General features: G+C 40.4%; 1 protein-coding gene across 5 annotated transcripts in view; it reads right to left on the reverse strand.

Moving 5' to 3' along the window:
- The window catches only part of camkk1a (calcium/calmodulin-dependent protein kinase kinase 1, alpha a), an 80,152-nt gene that overhangs the window by 12,064 nt on the left and 45,133 nt on the right, over positions 1-22,955 (reverse strand). For all 5 annotated transcript variants that reach the window (XM_030069532.1, XM_030069534.1, XM_030069531.1 and 2 more), the window contains 9 exons: positions 19,676-19,727; positions 18,794-18,927; positions 16,684-16,720; positions 16,241-16,262; positions 11,899-11,987; positions 6,448-6,647; positions 4,242-4,295; positions 3,439-3,512; positions 923-1,010 (listed from right to left, as the gene is read on the reverse strand). In XM_030069532.1, the coding sequence (XP_029925392.1) occupies positions 923-1,010; positions 3,439-3,512; positions 4,242-4,295; positions 6,448-6,647; positions 11,899-11,987; positions 16,241-16,262; positions 16,684-16,720; positions 18,794-18,927; positions 19,676-19,727 (750 nt within the window). The remainder of the gene's footprint in view (positions 1-922; positions 1,011-3,438; positions 3,513-4,241; positions 4,296-6,447; positions 6,648-11,898; positions 11,988-16,240; positions 16,263-16,683; positions 16,721-18,793; positions 18,928-19,675; positions 19,728-22,955) is intronic.

A 22,955-nucleotide genomic window follows, 5' to 3' on the forward strand; every position in this document is an offset into this window, starting at 1 on the left:
AATGTTGTCACCATCCAGCCACATATTAAGTTTTGACTTAATCTTGTATAACCCTCCCACCATTCTCCCATTCTGTCATTTCTCCTATTAATCTCCTGTCTTCTGATATGCATATCCAATCCAGTAGGTGTTTTGTGTGACATTTATGTAGCAAGATAAGACTGAGAAATTAATAATCTCCTTCTCAAATTTTCTCTCTCTACCTGGCAACCCACATTGAATGTGGTCTTCAAAAAAGATCAGCGTGAGCTCACAACATTTCACAGAACAATGTTGACAGGTTTAACAGAATCAGTGTCTGATCCAGCGTCACTCAAGCAATTTGTGAGTAAACATCCCAGTGGGAGGCTTGCTTTTCAAGTTCCCCGGTTTACAGCCCAAATTGTTTAGAGACACAACATACGCTATGTGGAATCTTAAACTAAATTCATTAACTCTGACAAACAGGTTTTAGCAACATTACAACTCTTTCACTACTTACACAGACACTTATGTCAAGGAAGAGAAATATATGATTGTGTATCTGTGTGTATGTGTGTTCATGTGTATGTTAAAAGACATGCATGATGCCTGACAGCGTAATTATCTACTCTTTTCCAAAGACAAACTCAATCTCTGGTGAGAAAATGACTCGCTGACACATGATCAGATTGTATCACGGAAACACTTGAAGGAGTGGGGAATGTCATCCGTCTATTGCTGGCCTGGGATCTTCCCTGATCATTTAATACATACCACTCTGGAGCAACAAAACATATCTAATAAATCAGAGTCAACTTGGCCCCCGTCTGTGTATGTTTTTAGCACTCAAATCTCTGCAAAACAGACAGTGCCCTTGTTTCTGCACATTGTCATGTTATGTTCATGAATTTAACTGCTTTTACACTTCACTAAAACCAGCCAGACCTGCTCTGCTCCCTACCTTGATCTCAGGAATGGTGATCCTGGTATCTGGGTTTTTATCCAGCATCCGCAAGATCAGAGTCCTCAGCTCCTCACTGATATTTGGTCTGCAAGAAACACAAGACAGAATTAACTGAATACAACTCAAGATGAGAACAGAGACACCCAAAATCATCTGTACATTGCTAGGTGATCACTCATGCTAATGCTTCATGATTAAACTTATGCATACACTGTTGGGAGATAGTGGGTTACTAGCCTTATGCAAAGTGGCAAGACTGAGCTTTTGGTGACAAAAAGTTGTTTTATGTTATGGCTATTAGACCACAGAGCTTGATTTGGACCAGAACAGTCATGGAACTGTTTGCTGTGGTCATTTGGCTAGTTCAAAATAAAATGGTGTTTGTGGTTAACACACATACCAGGCATAAAAGTACTCGAAACAGCTTGTGCAGCATAATCAAAGTCTTTTGAAGCCAAATGATTGCACTGTGGGTTCAAAAGTCCATTATTTATCTTGTTATCTCCTTTTGCGCACTGTGCCAACTGGCACAACAGTTGCAAACAGATGCTGCTTTCAAATATTGTAGGAAATACTGTAATTACAGACAGAGTATACTTCAACACTCCAATACAAATGGAAAATAATGTTTTACATAATAATCAAGATGCCAATATGTGACATGCACACTCTTTGTTTAATGTTTAGGGAATGTCACATATAACAGCTCTTAGCCAGTGAATTAATTAAATATCATTGACAAAACTGATGTAAGGTATATTCCTCAGCTACATTCTTCATTCTGACACACATACTAGCTCTATGCTTTTTATCATTTTTCACTACAAAGTGCTTTAACGCATGACATGTATTCAGTGTGTGATACACTGATTTTCTGTATGCTGTTTAAGATGCACAAAGGAGCTTACAAGGAACAAGCAAGACTGAAGGCGGTGAGACTCCTCTACCAGATCACTGTAGGGTGACCTGGGCTTTGTGAAGGAAAATACACAAGATAATAAGGTAAATACTGGAATGCTGGACCCATGGTGCAACCCTTAAGCTTCACAGCAGTTTTCTGCATGAGCTGTTTCGAATAACTTTATTGAGAAGGCAATCATGAGGCAGTGCTAACATATTCAGTGTGTATATATCATGTATCGTGTATATATAAGTGTATATATCAACTTCACTGGTGTTTTGACTGACATGAGAATGAGTGGTCCTAGGTAAGAACAGTTCCCATTACCCTATGGCTTCACTTCCTACAAAAACATAATAGTAGTCCCTGGTAGCTCAAAAGAGTATGTTACTTTTGTATCATATTTTGAATATATATTTTGATATATTTTACAATGAACATAATGTATGTGTAAGCATTTAAGTGCAAGAAATATGGAGCAAGTATTCTTCGATTGTTTGAAGGACTGATGTACTCCAATGAGCTGTCGAGAGCAACAGGGGGATATGAAATGATTATAAACAAATGATATGACAATTGTCCTTATTCATTGAGCTATCATACAATCAAATCTAATATTAAAACGGACTAAAACCCTAGAATTAAGATGCATTGGTTTTGGAATGTCTTAGGATCATTTACATGATAGATTCTACAATCTCTTCCATGATAGTTTGATGAATAAGGGCCATTGTGGCTGTAAAATGTATCTTAACAAAGCCCTTAAAGATATTAGAAGGCATGTGAGATATATGAAGTAGAAAGCAAACAGTAAGGATGGAATATCATTTGTTGTTGCAATTCAGTGATATTCAAAATAGTAAGACGAAAAAGATGGAGAATGAATCCATAATATCATAATACATTAGCTGAGAAAGCTCAGCCATTGATCATAATGAATGGGGTAACATTATATGCACAAGCCCCATGTTAAAAGGTGCTCCCTCACTGAGCCTATCTGTCGCTGTGCAACGTGATGCTCAGTGACACTGATTGGCACTGTGTAGAGATGATTCCATTAGGTAATGTGATATTTTGTTTGGAGGGTGGTGTTTGTAATGAACTAGCTTTGGACAGGGCCACTGAGTCTCTTGAGCACACCGAGAGAAGACACTTATCATTAACAATATGACATCCTGTCCTAACACGTACTCCAGCTGCCACTCAGAGCCCCTTCACACACAATGTGTTTGTACTTGCCTCCCTTACTAATGCTCGTTCTCTCTCAGGTTCGTCTGTGCTCGTCACCCCAAATGACCTCCATGCTTTACCTTGTAGGGGAAAGGTGAACAGGAGCAGCATGGGAACTAGTATGCATCCGGGCTACTGATGCTCTAATTTGTTTTTTAAAGGCTTGTCCTGATAATCTGTGGCTCACTAGTACACAAACACTCACGATTCAAACTGAAACAGTGAGAAGACGAAAGCTTCTCCACTGAGATACAGCTGAGATGGTGCAGTGGTAACAGCCTAAGACGAACTGCAGGCTGGAGCTGACTGAAACACCACCACTGTCTCTTTTAATAAAATGAGAAGCGGAGGAGGGGGACAAGGACGGACAGGATGGACTTACGATTCTGGGAATTCCACACATTTGCTCCTTATCTTATTGTGCAAAGCCAGGATGTACTCATCAATAAATGGGCACTGCAAGGTGAGAAGAGGAAAGAGAGTAAACACTGACAGAAACGGAGGGGACACAAAATTGTTGCTGTGCCAGAGAAAAATTGTATCTGCAGAGTCAGCCAAGGCAAAAACAACAGCAGTAGACTGATTGGCACCAGAGACTAGACTTCATTAAAATAAATAAACTGTGCAACAAAAATTGATAAAGTTGAGACCTGTGATACTATTTTGCACAATACTGTATCGATTCTCTTGCTCCTTGTATTGATATGTTATGACATCTACATTCTACTGCACTGTGTCAAGTAAGTGCATTGTGCTAATGGGCTTTTGAATTAAACTGTTTTTTATCATTTAATAAGTTGCATATTTTATCAGTCTACCCATGGGTTATGCTGCAGGTAGTATATTACGTTCAATTTAGACATTTTCAATCAGTATTGCAGTATATCATGACACAAATCATATTGTGATCCATGTATTGTGATATGTATTGTATTAGGAGGTCCTTATCAATTATCAAGCCATGGTGGGTGGTTGCTCCATTGAACATAAAAAAATAAAAGGGGAAAAAGAAGAACGATTGTCGGTGGTCATCTGAGGTCAGTGAGAATCAAGTGACAGGTGCGGCAAGCAGGCGTGACGCTTCTATGGAATCAGGATCTATTTCAGCCTCTACCGCTGCTGTGTTTGAGGTCTGTGAGCAAGCTGGTAATAGGTGAGAGGCAGAGAGAAAATAGGTAGACTTGCCTTCCCAAACACGAAGCAGTAGAGAGTCACTCCCATGGCCCACACATCAAGCGCCTGGAAGAAAGATTCAATAAGCGATAATGATACATGTAGACTGATGACACACACATTTAGGAACAACCTGAAGCCATCCGCACACTGACTGGCTTTGCTCATCCACGGATGTGCAAATACATGAATCCACATGGTCTCATAAATCAGTTCAGTGCAGCTCATTTTTGGGGAGGGGGAAGGGTAATTCACCAGTCCTGTCCTTTTAGTGATAGATTTGCTCTCAAACAGCAGAGTGCCACGTTAGCCTGACGCTGCAACCATCCATCAGTCTCCCCCCTCTCTCCTAACAGCAGCCTCTTTTCCTTTCTGAGCAGCAGACCGCCTGCTTGCCCAGCCGCCGTTCCATTGCTTGATAAGCACGGGCTGATAAAACTAGCCTCCTGAACCTGGCCAATCCATCACAACACAACACACTCCAAGCCAATCTTTGATCAGAGACAGTGCTGGAGGACAAACCTGAAACTAGACTTCCACAAAAAACATGCTTTTCAGCCACTTAAAACTGACATGGATGTGAACAATTAAATATTAAAATATAATATAATGATATTGATATTATTATCACTGCTGAATTATGCTGAAAACACAAATACTGGTGCATAATGAGCACAAAACACTCTGTAACAAGGGCCAAACATATCCAAATCAGTAAGCGCATGAGCGACTAATCAGAGAAAAAGAGGCACTAGGACTGCACATATTCTGTGAAAGCTTGAGGGAACAGCAGGCTAAGGCACTGAGTGGCTCTTAGATCCTTAAGGCTTTTTGTCTGCAATCAATAATCTAGTCTGTCCCCGCTTTTCTAGACATGCAGGGTCCTTCAATGACCACATCAAGTCAATCTACCATCTGTGATTAACATTGACAGCTTTAGCATGACTCGATCTCCTGTAAAAGGCCTTTCACTTGATTACATAAAAAGGAGGATGGCAGAAGTGGGGATGGGAACGGAGGCGGGGCTCTTGGCAGTCATTTGTTCCTAGTTTGTAATGTAGCTTGGCAAGCTACAGGAGATCTCCCTTTTAGGAGCAAGGATTTCTTCTGGATTTCATTATCCAGTAGTATTCCGCAAACCAAAAACAAAACAAACATTACAAAAAACTTGGTGATTACTTGATTTGCAAAAATGTGCATGTTAAGCGAGGCAGCTATTGACCAATCCCCTTAGAGGGAGAGAATGGTAGAATAGTTCTCAAGAAACATAATCAGTGTAGTCAAAGTATATGTATTTAGTTATTTCTTAAACAATATCACAAAAGCATAAATCTGATACCAGAAAATAACTTAAATGCATCAAGGACACATTTTGCCATTTTTGATTGTAACAGCAATTAAAACATTATCGTATGACAAGATATTTTCACATGATAATAAAAACTTTTCTCAGTTTATCTCACTGAAAAAAACCCCTCTTATATCAAATGAGAAAATGATCTGTTACAGCCTAATAAACAGTGTCAGGAGAATGAATAAAGTGATCATCATTTATATTCATCAATATCTCATCAAGGTCTGGTTAATGTTTGGGTTGAGACATGGCGAGATTTTTTGCTGTTACTGAACACAAGGGACGATACTGATGATACCATCCACTGATGATGATGAAGATATGCATATATGCTGTACATGATGATATATAGCAGGGTATTGCTGCCACCCCTGTTTTGAGCCATGAACATGATCTGTCCATTCCTGAAAGCCAGGTGCCAGCTGATGTCAGCTGCTGACTGAGATCTCAAATATAAAAACGAGATGAAGTTGGTATCTTGTTACAATGACAAAGGTTTCCTGTTATCATATAATAAGGTGGTACGTCATAATAACAAGAAATTATTACAGGAAGAAAATATTGTTATAATGAGAAAAACATCTCACGACAACAAGAAAAGTTTAATTTTAATGTGATACTGAGCTGAGTATTTGTTTGGTATTGTTTTGTATTGTTTTCTACCGTGATAGCAATATGCTGCTGCAAATCAAGGCAGCTGCTGTTTAAGATTGTGCTATTAAGTATGCAATCGATGATGAGCAACATAGTTTCACACAAAATACAAAAAATACCTTCTCCTCATAACACAGATACACAGACAGACAGACACGCACACACACACACGCACACACACACACACACACACACACACAAGCAACTTACTTTACCACTGAAGCTCTTGCGCTTGTCTGACAGGGTCTCTGGTGCCATGAAGGCAGGAGTGCCAGCTGTACTGGACAGCATGGCATCACTGCCCTCAAACTGGTTGCTGACCCCAAAGTCAGCTATCTTCACATGGCCGTCATCGCCCAGTAGCAGGTTAGAAGGCTTGATGTCCCGGTGGACGATCTTTTGGTAGTGCACTGAGGAGCAGGGAGAGACAGCATAGTCAGATTCCAAGAAAAAGTACATTGAATCCTATAAGATTTCTATTTTTTTTTTGTGTTGAATGCTGACACAACACAGATACAAACATTTTCTGTATTATGAGTTGTCTTTTAATCAATGATTTCAAATTAACTAATGTATAAATATGCAGAAATCTGCATGCCAGAACAAATTTTTTCCTGCCATTGCAGACAAAAAAATTGCTAATTTACAGGGGATCTGTATTTTGAATTGAATTATTTACAAAACAAGATGTTTATGACAAAAATCCTAATATTTTTTCATGTACACTAACCCATAAAATTGAAATGATGAAACCCATCACAAAATTCCTTAGTAAATTACTAAATTATAAATTTGGTGCTCATACAAAAGTATTGGGACACACCTTTTAGTCATTGAATTCAGGTGTTTCATTTGATCCTATTGCCACAGGCAGGCCCGTAAATAACAAGGCAAGCAAACCAAGCAATTGCCTGGGGCCCCGAGCTGGCCGGGCTCCAAGTTGATTTTGCTTGGGGCCCCCAAATTCCTTGAGACGGCCCTGGCCACAGGTGTATAAAATCATGCAGCTAGCCATGCAATCTGCCTTTACAAACATTTGTGAAAGAATGACTTGGTGTAAAGAGCTAACTGAATTCCAGCTTGGTGCTGTGACGTAATAGGATGCCACCATTGCAACAAGTCAGTTTGTGAAATTTCGCCCCTCCTAGATATTCCACCATCAACTGTAAATGGTATTATCGGAAAGTGGAAGCCACAAAGTGGCATCAAGTTATACAGCGATGTCACCGAGCGCTAAGGCGTATATTGTGTAAAAGTGGCCAACGCTCTGCTGACTCAATAACTGCAGAGCTCCAAACCTCCTCTGGCATTAACATCAGCACAAAAACTTTGCGCTGGGAGCTTCATGGCATGGGTTTTTATGGCCGAGCAGCTGCATGCAAGTCTTACATCACCAAGCACCAATGGCAAGCGTCGGATGGAGCAGTGTAAAGCATGTTGCCACTGGACTCCGGAGCGGTGGAAACGTATTCTGTGGAGTGACCAATCACGCTTCTCTATCTTGCAGTCTGATGGACGAGTCTGGGTTTGGTGAATGCCAGGAGAACGTTCCCTGCCTGACTGCACTGTGCCGACTGTAAAGTTTGGTGGAGGAGGGATAGTGCTATGGGCTGGTTTTTCTGGGGTTGGCCTCGGCCCCTTAGTTCCAGTGAAGGGAAATCTTAATGCCTCAGCTTACCAAGACATTTTGGACAATTCTCTGCTTCCAACTTTGTGGGAACAGTTTGGGGAAGGCCCTTTTCTGTTCCAGCATGACCATCTGTTCCACCATGTATTTCTGACTAGAATATCAGTTTTCAGAGACTAAGAAACACAGTCTTGTTTTTAGCCTGAAGAAGCATTTTTCAGTTTATCTAATTAGTGTTGAAAAGGGCTTATAAACCCAAGGTTTGTAGAACCTTCTTGACCGATGCAGAAGCAGATAAATCTTCAAATGAAGTTCAGGATATGACATAGTAATACATAGATACAAGATACATAGTTTTCACCCAAACATCGGTGACAAAGGAATGTATCATTTGGAGCTGACTAGCCGCGTTTCCTAAATGGCACTGCGGTCAAACATGTGAGAACATGACAGTTTAGTTTTGTTCTTGTCACCCAGACAGAAATATTTCCCAAAGGGGGAGAGAATCTCAGCTCTCCACTAAAGATCATGATGACACATTCATAATAAATCAGGATGACATGAATAAAATCATCTCACATCTTTGAAGACAGTTTAATGACAGTGTCTCTTTCTGATGCCGTTTCTTGGGTCTCTCTCTCTGTCTCTCTCTGTCTCTCTGTCTCTCTCACACACACACATACATACATAGACAGATCACTCCCATGATGATTATGACAGTTAAGATATCAGAGCTTTGACCTTGGTTTAATCGCTGCAACAGAAAAATTATGTGAGCACTGGGATTTCAAGTTCATCTAACTACTGTAAAGGCTGAGGCTTCAGTGCAGTCTTAAGCTGCTCTCTAAGCTTCAACATTTTACAGCGGTCTGAGGCTTAGCCCTGGACACTCCACTGATTGGATAAATGGTGCCCTCATGTCTGAGGATGCCTAATCAAACATGCAACACTTGACAAGATTACAAGTCTTGGGAATTAACAATTGTTTGTACTAATAAGACCCAAAGTAAAGAGACAGAAATTACAATGACCTATGGAAGGACTATCAATATAATAAACATGGCACTAGTAATTCAGGCTCTTATTTTACAAGACACACTTTAATGGAACATTTCATTTTAACTGAACGTTTTCATTTTCCAACAAAAAACACCACAGAGTTCATCAACTGCTGATCAAGAGACACCAATTGCTTTGGGGACCTGCTGTTATCACAACTCACTTTCAATTTAGGTCATTTTCATATGTAACTGTCCGTTTGCATGGCTCAGACTAACAAGCCATTTGATAAATTGTTACTTTTTTCATGTGGTTTGGCTGGCACTGACACAGCTCAAATGAAAGTGGAGCACCCTATCTTATCCAATGTGATATGTTTGACTGTCATTGGTCAAAGAAGAAATCGTGTAAGAAAAAAACATGCTGATCTTAATAGAAGGAGTAACCTGAGCCATGGAACTCATGGCACATTTATGGCAATTGTCCTCCTTGTCTCTGTGGATGCCAGCCTCTGCCATCAGCACTCGCTACTGTCGTTTATAAAGCTGGAGATACTACAACAGTGTCATGATTTTATAACTGCATTATAAGGGAGACGAATGAGGTACGGTACACTATGCTGCCAGGCTCCCACATTTGCCTGCAATTGCTACTTATTTGCCTTCATTCCCCTCTCCTACTCCTTCAGAGATATGATCTGTGGGCTCTGCTGAAGGTTTTTAAAAGCAACTAAAGACTAAAACTGGCTTTTGCCTTGCTTCCTCATGTGTAGAGTTTGTAATTTTGCGTGTTTTTGAGTTGAGACATTTGCTCTGTGGAACATGCTATACTAAATAAACTTTACTTACTACTGTATTTTCAAATAAAATTACTGTAACTTCTTTTGACCTACTGTAATGTCATCAAAACAGTAACATTTCCATTAATGCAAATCATGCACTAGTCAGGTTAACTTTCATACTTCAAATGACCCACTCTAGACTTCATTTGGAACCGATATGCGATCATCTCTATGGCCTTGTTCCCATCTGGTATTAACATCTGTCCTGAGAAGTCCAAACACAAGGTGACACCTCTGAGTACAGGTGTAAACAGCAGCAGTGCGTCCTCAATGCACCCTCAGTGATCGGATCTCGGGACGAATTTGCAGGTAGTCTGGGATGCTAACCGTAATCCTAAAATATGTACTGACAATATGCAGGGTTTTTTCTACCATATAAAATTCGGAGGTGGCAGCCTTTCTTAAAATTTGTGCCCTGTCGCAATTCAACACACTCTTTCTAACCCTAGATACTACAGAATACTACAGAAATACCGTAGAAATATTACAGGTCAATTTATCCACCTAAGCGTGAATCTTCTCAGACCTGCTGGAATAATTCAATAATCTAAGCTTGGATGTGATCAGGTTGAGCCTGTATCAGGTGTGAAATGCATCTTCAGTGATTGAGAGTGTATTAAAATGAGGCTGGAGTGCACAAGGATGTCCCCTTTTGTTAAATACCTGCTGCCTGTTAATGACATTTTATTTTTACTTTTTTGCACGGAAGAAGGACAAGCTCTCCCTCTCCCTCTCCCTCTCCCTCTCCCTCTCCCTCTCCCTCTCTCCTCTCTCTCTCTCTCTCTCTCTCTCTCTCTCTCTCTCTCTCTCTCTCTCTCCTCTCCCTCTCTCTCTCTCTCTCTCTCTCTCTCCCTCTCTCTCTCTCTCTCTCTCTCTCTCTCTCTCCCTCCCTCTCCCTCTCCCTCTCCCTCTCTCTCTCTCTCTCTCTCTCTCTCCCTCCCTGATCACAAGTGGGCAGGCGAGATGCATTTTGAGACGGAGGTCAGTGCCAGGTGTGTATGGACAGACTGACAGCTGTCCACTTGTGTTCAGATCACCAAAGACGCATTTTAATACGAGGTGGAAACAGGGCCTATTAAGTGGACTCGGGCTTGAATATCTGGTGTGCACCAGGGTTCAATTAGTGTGTTCTCCTACCCACACGAACCTCACCAATGGGGAAATGCAACAAATGCAACAAGGTTGAATTCAACTGAACCTTAGAAACAAAGCAAAGTGGGCCTGGATAATGTTTTATCCTGCATCCGAGGTAAAACTTTTCAAGAAGGTCGACAGGGGCAGTTTAGTGGTAAGACAAAACCATCCTTCAGTGGGAAGAATTTGATTCAATGCCCTTGGCGACAATTGTCTGCTCAGCTGAAGTGTCCATGAACAAGATATCGATTCCCTATGAGCGCCACATGCACTGTGACTGACCCTGACCTCTGTCTTCCTTGAGATAAATAAAATATAACACCGAACATATGCTTGCTCATTGGTAATTATTGATATTGCCAGCTGGGAAAAAAACACATGTTGAAAGCTCACTGCTCTGATGAGGTGTGTGTGCTCAATAGTGCAAATGTTAGACAAAAGTGAAACATACAAAACATTGCTGAAAAAAAAGTGTTTCCATAGCATCCTTTTCAACATACACCTCAAAGCTCAAAGCGAGACCGCATTGATCTACACAAATCATTGAGCTCGTAGCTCTGTGAAATGGATCTACTTCAGCAAATGAGGACACGGCCAGAGTAAAACCCCTTCATTGACTGATGGCTCGATACTGATGAGGTGTATAGCACACAACAGCAGCCAGACCCTCTAGGACATGGACACGGAGAGCCAAGAACTATATGGTTCTTTGGAAAAAAAAAAAAAAAAAAAAAGAAAAATACCATCATGCCAAATACCCCCTTTTTTGCAAAGGGTAGTAAGAGTGCACAGATAAGAGACTGTGATCCGAATGCCTTTGCCAAAGCTATTACACTTTGATTATTGTAATGGGTCCCATAGTCAAAGATTCATTAAAGGAGAGAAATCTTTAGAAGTGGACAGTCTCATGGTAATGGGTTTTACCTTTGCTCCTTGTGCACTGAAAAAACTGTCAGAAAAGTGAAATATATCCCCACATACAGCATATGGCAAATAGCAGCTTTGCATCACCTTGTCTTATTATTATGTATCATGTTGGCTCTCTGCTTTAGGTACTTACAATACTCTATGCCCAGGATGATGTCTCTGAAATACAGCCTTGACTGCTCCTCTGAGAAAGGATTGTCTGTGGGAACCTCCATCACTGGACTGCAAATCCAGGCACACAGGCAGACAACGTAGAAAAACAGACATACAGTCAGACAAGCCCAGAAATTAGCTGTATCAGTGGTTTGAGTAATTGTACGATTAACCATGTGAAAATATGCAAATGGGTTAACCCCCTCCCCAGCTTAGTATCTATTTGGCTGGGCGCATGACTTCTCACAGGACATAAATAAACCACTATCTCCACAGGCTTAAAAGCAAAAACTTCCAAACGCCTGTAGGAAAGAGAGTCATAATCCTGTTATATCATTCAACCCTCTATTATTCATCAATGTCAATTCTGTATTAATATTCTGTGATACTCCAGTGGCCTGGATTAATTGCATTGAAAGGACACTCAATCCATAAAACTCCTCCAGCCAAAAACCTGTTGCAATCTTGCAGCCCCAAAAGTAGCTGAATTCTTGGCATTTTTAACATTTGTAGATTTAGAAAGGTGGGATGAGCTACTATCCCACTGCTAGCAAGAGCAGGCAGTAGTGAATAGTGACCACATACATATTTGAGAAACAGCAGGTGGGGAGATTCCAATTTAAAGGCAAAACCTATTTCATCTAACCCAGATGTCCTATGCAACATTTTGTAATTTCAGGCATCATGAGTTTTAAGTTCAAGAGATTTTATTTGACATTTGCACAAGCTTGCTTGCACAGTTCCCTTAATTAAGTTTTAGTACGCTTAAAAAACAGAGACAAAAAGCAAATTAAGAACACAGCATTTACATAATACTACTAATAATTAGTTGTAGTAGAAGTACTCACTAGTAAAAGTAGTAAAGAGAGTCTACTGTGTTTGAATAGCTGTCTTTCTGTTTTATTGTAATTATAGACATATATATCAATAACAGCAGTAGTTATTAATGATAACAGCTGTATCAGTAGTAGCAGAAACAACAGCAGTAGCAAGAATGATAGTAGAAGACTTGTAGTAGTAGTAGTAGTAGTACTAGCAGTGGTGCAGTAGTAATGGTAGAGATAGTATTATTAGTTGTAGCAGACAGCAGCATTGTTTGGATGAGTGATAGGCAGAGACTAGAAAAAGTGAGGGGGCTACTTTGGTCAGCATTTCTGGAAAAAAAATAAGGAAAGCTGGGCCAACCTTAGCCTCAAAACTTTAATGGGTTGGATATTTTTTCTACCAATAAAACTAGGCTTTAATTAGGTTACTAGGCAATAAACTTAAGCTTATTTGTATGAAAAGCATATTTAAATAGAGCAATAGCATATTAAGTATGTAATGTTTGGTTGACAATCAGTGGCGGTTCTGCCCATGTTGCCGCCCTGGGCGAAATTACTGCCTTGCGCCCTTCCGTTCTAGCCGCGCACGCGCGCGTGCACGCGCGCGCGCGCAGCGAGAACTTCGAAGCGATACGGCCGCTACCGGTGCCCCTCTGGCGGCTACACGCGCCCCTCCCAGAGCAGGGGCGCCAACACCTGCACAAATACCTTTTTTGGAAAAATACTTTTTATATGGACAAAATCTTGTTTGTATATAAAAAAAAAAAAAGCCACCGGTCAGCATCAGGCGGGCCGGCCGCGGCACCGGCTTGATGCTTACAGGTGACAGGTGATCTGACAGGTGAGCGGCGCACACATACTGCCATCCTCTCATTATAAATCAACTTTTGTTCATACGCGGCTGCAGCAGCACAACGGACAATGACACAGACAACATGGTTGATTATTGACTGCGCAATGCGGCCATTCGCCGGTAATTGCGGCATCAGGCGAGCCTACCTACTGGTTTACATATGCAAGCACAATACATGTGTATTTGCTTAGACCCCAATATTAGACGAGGGCGTTTTTTCAGGGCATTTTCAATGGAAAAAAATATTGTCTTATATTCAGATGAATACGGTAATAGAAAACTGCTTTGCAGCGAGGATGATTTTTTTTTTTTTTTTTTTTTTTTTTTGCGCTCATGCCGCCCCCCACGTGACATGAAAATATGCCGCCCAGGGCGGCTGCCCGCTTCGCCCGTGCCTAAAACCGCTACTGTTGACAATGCTGCGGCATGTTTATCTCAGGCTCATTGTGTAGATGTTTTTTAAAAACTATTTTTAATATCTTGTGGGTGCCATTTGATAGTGAAGGGCTCTAGTATTTGAATGGCCGGATTAGGGAAGTGTTTTGGTCTTCTTTGTAATATATGACAGGGATTGATTTTCTTGTCATAACAATGCACCATACATTTGGGCTTTATGAATAATAGTATGAATAGCTAATAGCTTCATACATGAGCTCCACTATGGGCAGCTAACTTCTTGAGGACATCGCCTCTCATTCATTTGAACCTGAGTCGAACCTGTTCAAAATCTCTATCGTCTTTGTGATAGAGCATACAAAGGCCTTTTTCCTATCTATTTCCTGCTTCCTGTCTTCTTCCTCTTGTTGACTGCTGGTACTGGGCAAGGCCGTTTTCAGGTTACCTGGCAAAGTTTGGTGGCACATGTGAGGAATGTGTCAGCTACCATGACTGTTGGTGCCATGGACACTGGTGTAAGGCCACTGGGTTAAAACCTGTTCCTGTACATGGCTCACTGAATCGGTGGTGCTTTGACCCTGTTCTGTGCCGACCACCATTGATTGTTTCGTTTATGGACCCACCAACCAACCAAAGTAAACCTAGACCACCTGGCCAGCAGGTCTCACAGCCTGACTTTTCCTCCTTTGGTATGACACTCACACATGCATGCTTGTGTTAGCCTCACACAATGTATTAGCTCTCCTCTTGTAACAGTATGCCCATTAATAGTGGTCATAGTAATAACAGGTCAGCTGACTGCTGCCTTTCTGTCACTGAACAGTCTCAAACAAGAGCAAACAACTGTGCCTTGCGATATGGAAAAATTAATAACTAGACTAGTGGTTCTCAAACACTGTGCCATGGAATTATGTCCTAACCCTAACCTACTCAGATTATTACTTTAAAAAATTCATTTAAAACATTCAGTGTAATTAAAGACAAAATATGAGGGGAAATGATTCAGTGAGAACGGTAAATACCAAAAACAAAGTGGAATGAAATAACAGTATCATATTGTAGCTCCATTCTGTGCACAGAGCTCCGCTGTGACAGCTGCTCCAACAGCAACACGACACTGTTTACTGCACTGTGGCACACTTTTGGAAAACTGGAAGCAAACAAGCAGGTTTTTCCCTAATGTATTTTAGCCAGCAGACCGCACATCTGTCGGTGATAATGTTTGAGGGAATTTAAAAAAAAAGCAACATAGATTTATATAAAAAAATACATACAGAATAAGATGAGTTGTTACCTGGATTGTAAAACCAACTCCTATAAAAACAGTTATTCTATTCTAGATCCAACAAGACCTAATTATTATTTAAAATGTTTAGTTAAATATATTATTATTGTTACATAAATTGACACTGACTGAATGATTTTTGGTGAAATGCATGGATTGGGTCAGTTTTCTATGTATTGCTTTTAAAGTTTAATTTGTATTTAAGTAATAAGCCTGGTAAGCGTTAAAGATATTGAATACCACTGCATCCTTTATCTATAAGCAAGCACATACTGTGTGGAATTTGGCCATGAAAACAGTCTAGCTTAGAATATGCATCTTCAAAAAATGTGCCCATTGGGGCCAGAAAGTAATTATTACTTCCAGTATGTGCACAACAATGAAGCAAAAAGTACCTGAATGACGGCTGCTGGGTGAATGGCAGAAATCTGAAAATAAAGGTTAGACTTGCACACATCATCTGCACTTTAACACTGACCTTCCTCGGGTATGCCTGAGGAAAGTCAAAGCACCGAAACGTTGCATAAATAAAATATAGTGCAGATGGTGCGCAGGAGTGTAACCTTTATTTACTTCCAGTATGTGAAATAATAGGCTACTGTATTGACCCCCTCCCCTCCACCCCCTCACATTTGCTTATGAAGATATTAAGTGTCATATCATTAGATCAGCACAATTTCTCACTGGTGTGGGAGGAAATACAGCTCACATATCAGGATTTGAAACATTTACAAGGCTCAATGGTATCGGTAATTACTGTGAAAAGCAAGAGCATTATGAATCCCTTTGAAGCCCGGGGTGGAAAAAACAACGGCACCATGTCGGCTTGGAGTAGTAAAGGGGAAAACCGCGGAGACCGAGGCGGGGATGGAGGGATAGAGAAATGCAGAGATGAAGAGGCAATGGAAGAAGAGTGGCAGGGATAAGCCCTCAATTATTAAAAAAGGACATGTCCTGTACTCACCCCTTGTGCATTAGCTCAAACACTGTCAGAAAAAAGGAAGGGGAGAGGGAGAGAGGAACATGTAAGTCCAAGCAATTTATTCATTCATTCATTCAGTCAGTCAGCTGGGTTTGACCACTGCTGCCACTGAAACAATACCTTAGCAGCACATTAAAAGCCTACCAGTAGATCATCAAGAGCCTGAATTAGCCCCACATTAAGCACATAAAGAGTTTAACGTTTCACACCAGCAGCCATCCTAACTGTGACCTAGCAGGACTGATGGAAGGACTCTGCATAATGTGTGGGCCCCGAGGTGGTGTGGAAGGACTGGGAGATGATCTGAATTATGAATAAGTTGTAAGGAAACTCATTGGTGGCATATGTGCCAAGTGCTATAGGCTGAGAGATAGAAAACCACGAGAGAAAGGGAGGAAAAGAAAAATTTAACATGGTCTGCATACCCATGTGAAGGTTGTCCTCCGCAGGATCATCCAACACCTGCAACATTAACATAAGCATCATGAAGGGAGACTTTCCAGTTGAGAACCTCAGGGTCAGCTAAGTGATAATGCATGGGGCAAATGTCCAGTATCGCATACAACATCTATATGTTATGTTATGTATGCAATCGCCCGTTTGAGGGGATTGGGAGAACAACAGCAGCAAGCTGAGGTAAAAGCTAGGTCGCATTTAAAAACGCACATATATAGGTTGGCAAAAGCATGACAACTTTGAAAAAAGACCACAATAGATCCAATGAATAAGACCATTTGTCAGGGAATTGCGTGTTATTTCCAGTTTTGCTGCCTGGAATAAGATACAACATTGATAAGTTACCAAAGGCCGCTCACTCTAAAGGAGCTGCTGTTCTTGTAGCGGCCAATCTGTAGCACATATATGTTCCTGAACCCTATATTCCCTCAATATAATATTTTCATACACTATTTTCAGATATTATTTGCTTACAAGAAAGCTCGGCACACCTATTTCATGAGATAGGTGTGCAGGAGAGGGATGAGCGGATAAAAATTGCAAAAAGACTCTGGCAAATCATTTTAATCTTTTCCTCAAACTGTGGGCTTTAATCTTTCAGAATGAGAGAAAACGCCTATTCATAATTAGATGGACTGGACTGCAGTCTCACAGGAATCGGTTGACAGCCAAAAATGAATGTGATCCTGACCCAAGCACAGCCTGACTAAAAGGATGAACAGAGACAGATACAGAGCGAGGGAACAGATTTGCCAATTGCCCACATATGCCCATTCAGAGAGAGTGAGGGAGGAAAGAGGGCAGACAAAAAAGAGAAGCGGGGAGTGCACATACATATATATGTGTATGTATATGTGTGTATGTGTGTGTGTATCTGCTGGGGAAGCGAGAACACAAGGGAGCTCCACTTTTACTTAAAAAAAACTCTGTATTGCTGGCACACTCGACGCCCTAGCCAGCCAGACAACCAGACAGCTTTCAGACTGACTGACTCTCAAACTCTCCACCATGGCCGCCTTGCCCCCGCCATCTGGCCGGGATCGAAAAACACTGATGATATCGCAGGGGAGCGTCGGGCATCTCAAGTCACGTCTCAAAATCAGCTCTCATCTTCCCCAAACAGCCGCCTCTGTAGAACTTGAAAGCCTATCTGTCTTAGAAATTTCACAACTCAGTGTGAGTGCTTTGGCTGTTGAGAATAACAGGATCCCTTTAGAGAGGAGAACCTGTGTTTTTCCAGTAATAAATCTCTTTAAGGTCCAGCGAGAGGACTGCCACAGAGATATCACCAGGGATGTGCTGGAGGGTAAACCCATCTAAAGTCACTTTGCCCATTTGTGGAATAGGTTTTAACTGCTCTGTAAGCTGACGTAAATTGTTATGACAAATTCATAGCGTGTATCACACTAAGTACAGTAGCATCAAACTGTTTTATGTTATCTGAAGGTCTTTCAAGGATAATCCCGGCCACACAGTGAATGTCAAATCCATTTTCCAGTGCACCCTCCCTCCCTTCCAAAAAAATTCCTGTGTATGCTACCATCAAAGGAACAGTTCTCCAGAAAATTAACGCACTAACCTAGGATGGCATTTGCTTTCAATCAGTGCCAAATGATATCAAAACTAAATTTCTGAGATGGCAAATGTTAAGTGCAGTAATCCATGGCGAAAAACTCTTTTGTGTCTGACAATAAATTCCTGTGAATGTTTTAAAATGATTATGTGCATTTAAAAAATTGGATAAGTGACGGAATAGAAGGCATTTCTATAATGCTAGGCAACAATGAGCACATTGGAACAAGGAGGTGGGAAAAATGCCACAGCATCATAACTGTATCATCAGAACAATGTCAGATTATGAAACAGAAAAAATTAAGAAATAGCTCTCCAAATCCTGATGTCACTAGCTTGGCCAGTTTTCAGTATAAAACTGAAACTCTAATTAATGAGAGAAGAAACTAACGGAACTAACTCCCTGGTTGGACTCTGAATGCAAATAAAGCAATCAGTGCTTGAGACTTGGATTTGCTCATTTTTATTTTGGTGTGCAGCAACAACCAAAATCAGAGCGACTCCCACCTCCACCAGCTTGACTATGTTTAGATGGTCCAGTTTCTTCAGGATGGCGATCTCCTGGTACACCCTTTCAAGGGGTCCTAAGATTTTGGGCTGCTCTCCTTGTGCTGCCTTTGGTCCTCTGGGTGGTGGGCGACCTGCAGGCCACCATACAACACACGCAATTTAAACAACAACAACAACAACAACAACAACAACAACTACAACAAGCATTCATCTACTGATGGCTAGTAATTCAGGAACTGAGCATATTTCTCATTCATAAGTAAAATATGCTGTCTATTGTCCCTCAAACACTTTAAATTAATACTTAATATTTACTGTACAGAAAATGGGCATTTAATCTTCTTTCTGTTGCTTCAGGCATTGCTACTGAATGATATAATGGGATGTAATTTTTGTTGAAGTTGATAACTTATTGATTGAATTACTTTGTTTATGGGAAATATAAATTAACATAAATATCAATACATTCATACATTATTGAAATTATCACAATGATATGTTATAATGCTATCCTAGTTAGAATAATAAAAATATCATATATTATAATAATAATTACAATTATAAATTAAATTAATAACTTAATGTATTAATATAAATTCCTCCCATCCAAAAGACCTCTGATGTCTCCCGTTTCATTACATATTCTCTAGTATTCAACGTTAACAAAGGATTGCTTTTTGTTTTAGCCAGAATAAAAAAGGAACATTCAAAATTACTTTTCTATTAAATGCAAAAATTACAGAAAAAAGATTCATGTGCTTGTGTTTAGCTTTTTCAGGTTAAGAAGCAAAATGAATAGACTAGAGCACACCAGATTAAAAGAAGAAGAAGAAGAAGAAGAAGAATAGAATAGAATAGAATAGATTAGAATAGACTTACGTGGGAAGCCACATTGCTTCATCAGCCTCTTCTTGGACACCACCTTCATGGCCTGTGAGAGGGTGGAGAATGAGTTTGTCAGCGAGCCCTGGAGCATGAGCATCCATCACACACACTGTCATCACATCCAGCAGAAGGGAAGCCAGACAAGTTAGGCTTGATGTAATCTGCAAAAATAATCTCTATAACTGCACCAGATTTAACGACTCTATTGACATGCAGTCACATCTTCAATAAAAGGAGTAACTTATTTATATTCCATCATCTCAAAAAACGCTGTAGGCAGCTGCATGCCCAACCGAATTACGATAGGTAAAAGAAGTGTTATTGAGATGTGTTTCATTATTATGTTATTAGCAATGAGATTTTGAGGCTTTATTTTTCTGACTATGCATGTTAGAGGTTACATTTGTTATTCTCTTTCACTCCCCTGCTTGGTTCAAACCCACATAATTTTATTTTAAATTCTGGTGGAGATCCCAAGAAAAGATCAAATATATCCTGCGGAGGGAATGTGCATAAAATGATGCACGAGACAGCTAGATATTTTCTGTTTGATGTGATACTGGTGCCATAAAACAATGGCATCTTTGGTTTCACTCAGTGTAAGTGTGATGCAGCTTCAGTGAAGCCTTACACCAGCCGATACAGAAAATGTGTGTAACACTGTCATAGAATATGAAAAAATGTGTGTGTGAAGTTTGATGGGGAAATTTGAGGGAAAATCCAAGTTAAAAGGTTTAAAGTAAACCTGTGTAAGGTCTGGCTCATTCTCACATTTTAGAATACGCTCTAAAGACTGATAATTAATGGGTAGGTAAATAGTTTTTTGTTGGGAATGCATTGAAATGAAGTCAGTAATTGCATGACACTTTGAAAGAGTCTTAGTGCAGAGCAGCAGATGATTGCAGGCTATCTGAGAAGATTACACAGCTTTAAAAATGTTTCCCGCTGGAACAGCAAGAACAGTAGCTGCTATAATACCACAGAAGACCCTGAACATCTCACAAAAGTGCCACCGCTACTCCATTTATTCCACAACCAGAGGCCGTGTCCTACCTTGCACCTGCACCAAAGCCCAAAACATGAAAGGTACAGTGTCAATGGATTTGTAATCTGAGGTATTTAACCTTGTAAATGGCTAGGGGAGCATCTGAACAGATAAGTCTGCAGCATCTGAGGTCTTCCACAGAAAAGGGCATCTATCAAGTTCTCACAGACGGCGGGTGCTGTCTGTATGTGTGTGCGCATGTGTGTGTGTGTGAGTGTGTGTGTGTGTGTGTGTGTGTGTGTGTGTGTGTGTGTGTGTGTGTGTGAGAAAGAGAGAGAGAGAGAGAGAGAGAGAGAGAGAGAAGGAGAAAACTAAAGTAAGAATATTCACTAGTTGAAAAAAAATGTCAAAGGGAACGGAGAGAAAATAATTCATATTTATCACATGTCAGCCAGTGGGTAGCTGGAGGTTGGTGTCTCCACAATACACTGCTACCAGCTATGTATTGTGGAGCAGCAAGTTTATGGGAGTCATTAGCCTAGCTAATGAAAAATCCCAAGACATGTATTTCAAATCCACATGATACACTGTGCAAATAAGACAGCTTCGGAGTTGCTTTAAGGTTTATTTTTTCACTTTAATGGAGCCAGGCTAATGACTCCCATAGACTTCAAGTCTTTATGTTAAAGTAACAAGAAATGCTACCCATATGAACCGAACCACTGGATGCACAGAGGTGAAAATGGTATTGAACGTCTTGTCTCAGTCTGGGTACGTCGGAAAAAGGGTATGCTGCCCAAAATGTTGGAATATTCCTTTACCCTGAGCACTAATGTATGAAACAGTAGAAGCTGCTTGATCTTCTAATATATCCACACTGAAAATAAACACACAGTAATGCACTGCAGGTTTCTTTTGGAGGCGGTGGTCTGAGTGGCTGCGCAGACACCCGAAATATCCCAGTGTTTATGCCCATGATCCTATTTACTGTGCCTCGTTTCCATGGTCTCCTGACTGTGGGTGTGTTTGTGTGTGTGTGTGTGTGCTTGTGGGTTAAAGCATCTCTGAGGGCATGCAATCATCAAAGGGTTAAAAAAAAAAAAGTGCCTTCCAGGATTATTGCTGCTTTTGGATGCTTGGCTTGTGCAGGCATTTGTAATTTGTTAACTTGCAAGTGTAATTATATTACTCATGACTCACGCACTGATGATTGAGATAACTAAATCTAAGTTTTTTTCCTTGGCAATGCTCAGGTCTCGCTATTATTTATTCGTCTACAGTGCTGAATGTACAGGAATATATGCAGCTAATCTGTCAAATAAACTCCACTGTCACTGTACATCAACAATGAGACTTTATTTCAGATTTCTGGCTTTGTGGCCTTTGGTTTTGTGTACAAGGGACAGACTGCAAGCAAGAAGACTGCAATAAATCATTCATCTTTTTATTCCTAGAGAAAACAGAGTGGTGCTTTATGGATAGTCTTTTCCCTCGCAGAACTTTGATGACATTAGTAAGCCATATAATCCATATTTTGCTCAGGGTAAAATTCTATGAGTCTTACTATCCAGATGGCACAGCGGGTGGACTTACAAGGAATTAAATTCACAAACAAGAAACATGGAATGACTTCCTCTGCAACAAAGGAGTAATCGTGTAAAGGAATAATTATGGAAAACAACACTTAAAAGATACAGTTAAATGGTAATGTGAGCTGTAATCATGATCTGTTCTGATTAAAAGGAAATATGCTGAGAAATGCACAGGAGTGGCAAAGTATGCAGTTTTATTGAATGGGATCCAAATGCCAAGCGGCAACACTTGTATTTTGTGGGAGTGGGATAATAAAAAGTACCAACTATGACTTCAGTTTGTCAGATTTAAGCACCGTCTTGTAACTGTAACCTGTTTGGATCTGTGCCATTGCCAGTGGGCAATTTCTAAAATTTGTTAGCAATTTAATCTGTAGTAAAGCTAACAGTAAAAAAAAAAAAAAAAAGGCCTCTGCTCCACACCTCAAGCTTGCTAACAGATGAAAATCAAAATGTTACGTCCGGCAGTGCAGGCTGAGTGAGCAAACCATCAGTGACGAACATGAAATAATTTTGGACTGGCTAGACAGCAAATGCGAGTTATTGGCCTACATTTTCTCAACAAAAAACAAAAAACAGAACATCTTTCATTTATTCATGTGGATTTGAAATAAATGTCACAGTATAATTGCCAACAAAATAAATACGTTCCCAAATTGCCAAGATGCAGCATATTGCTCATTCATATTTTTCTGTT

Source organism: Myripristis murdjan, chromosome 14 (genome assembly GCF_902150065.1).
Source record: "Myripristis murdjan chromosome 14, fMyrMur1.1, whole genome shotgun sequence".
Lineage (NCBI taxonomy): Eukaryota > Metazoa > Chordata > Actinopteri > Holocentriformes > Holocentridae > Myripristis > Myripristis murdjan.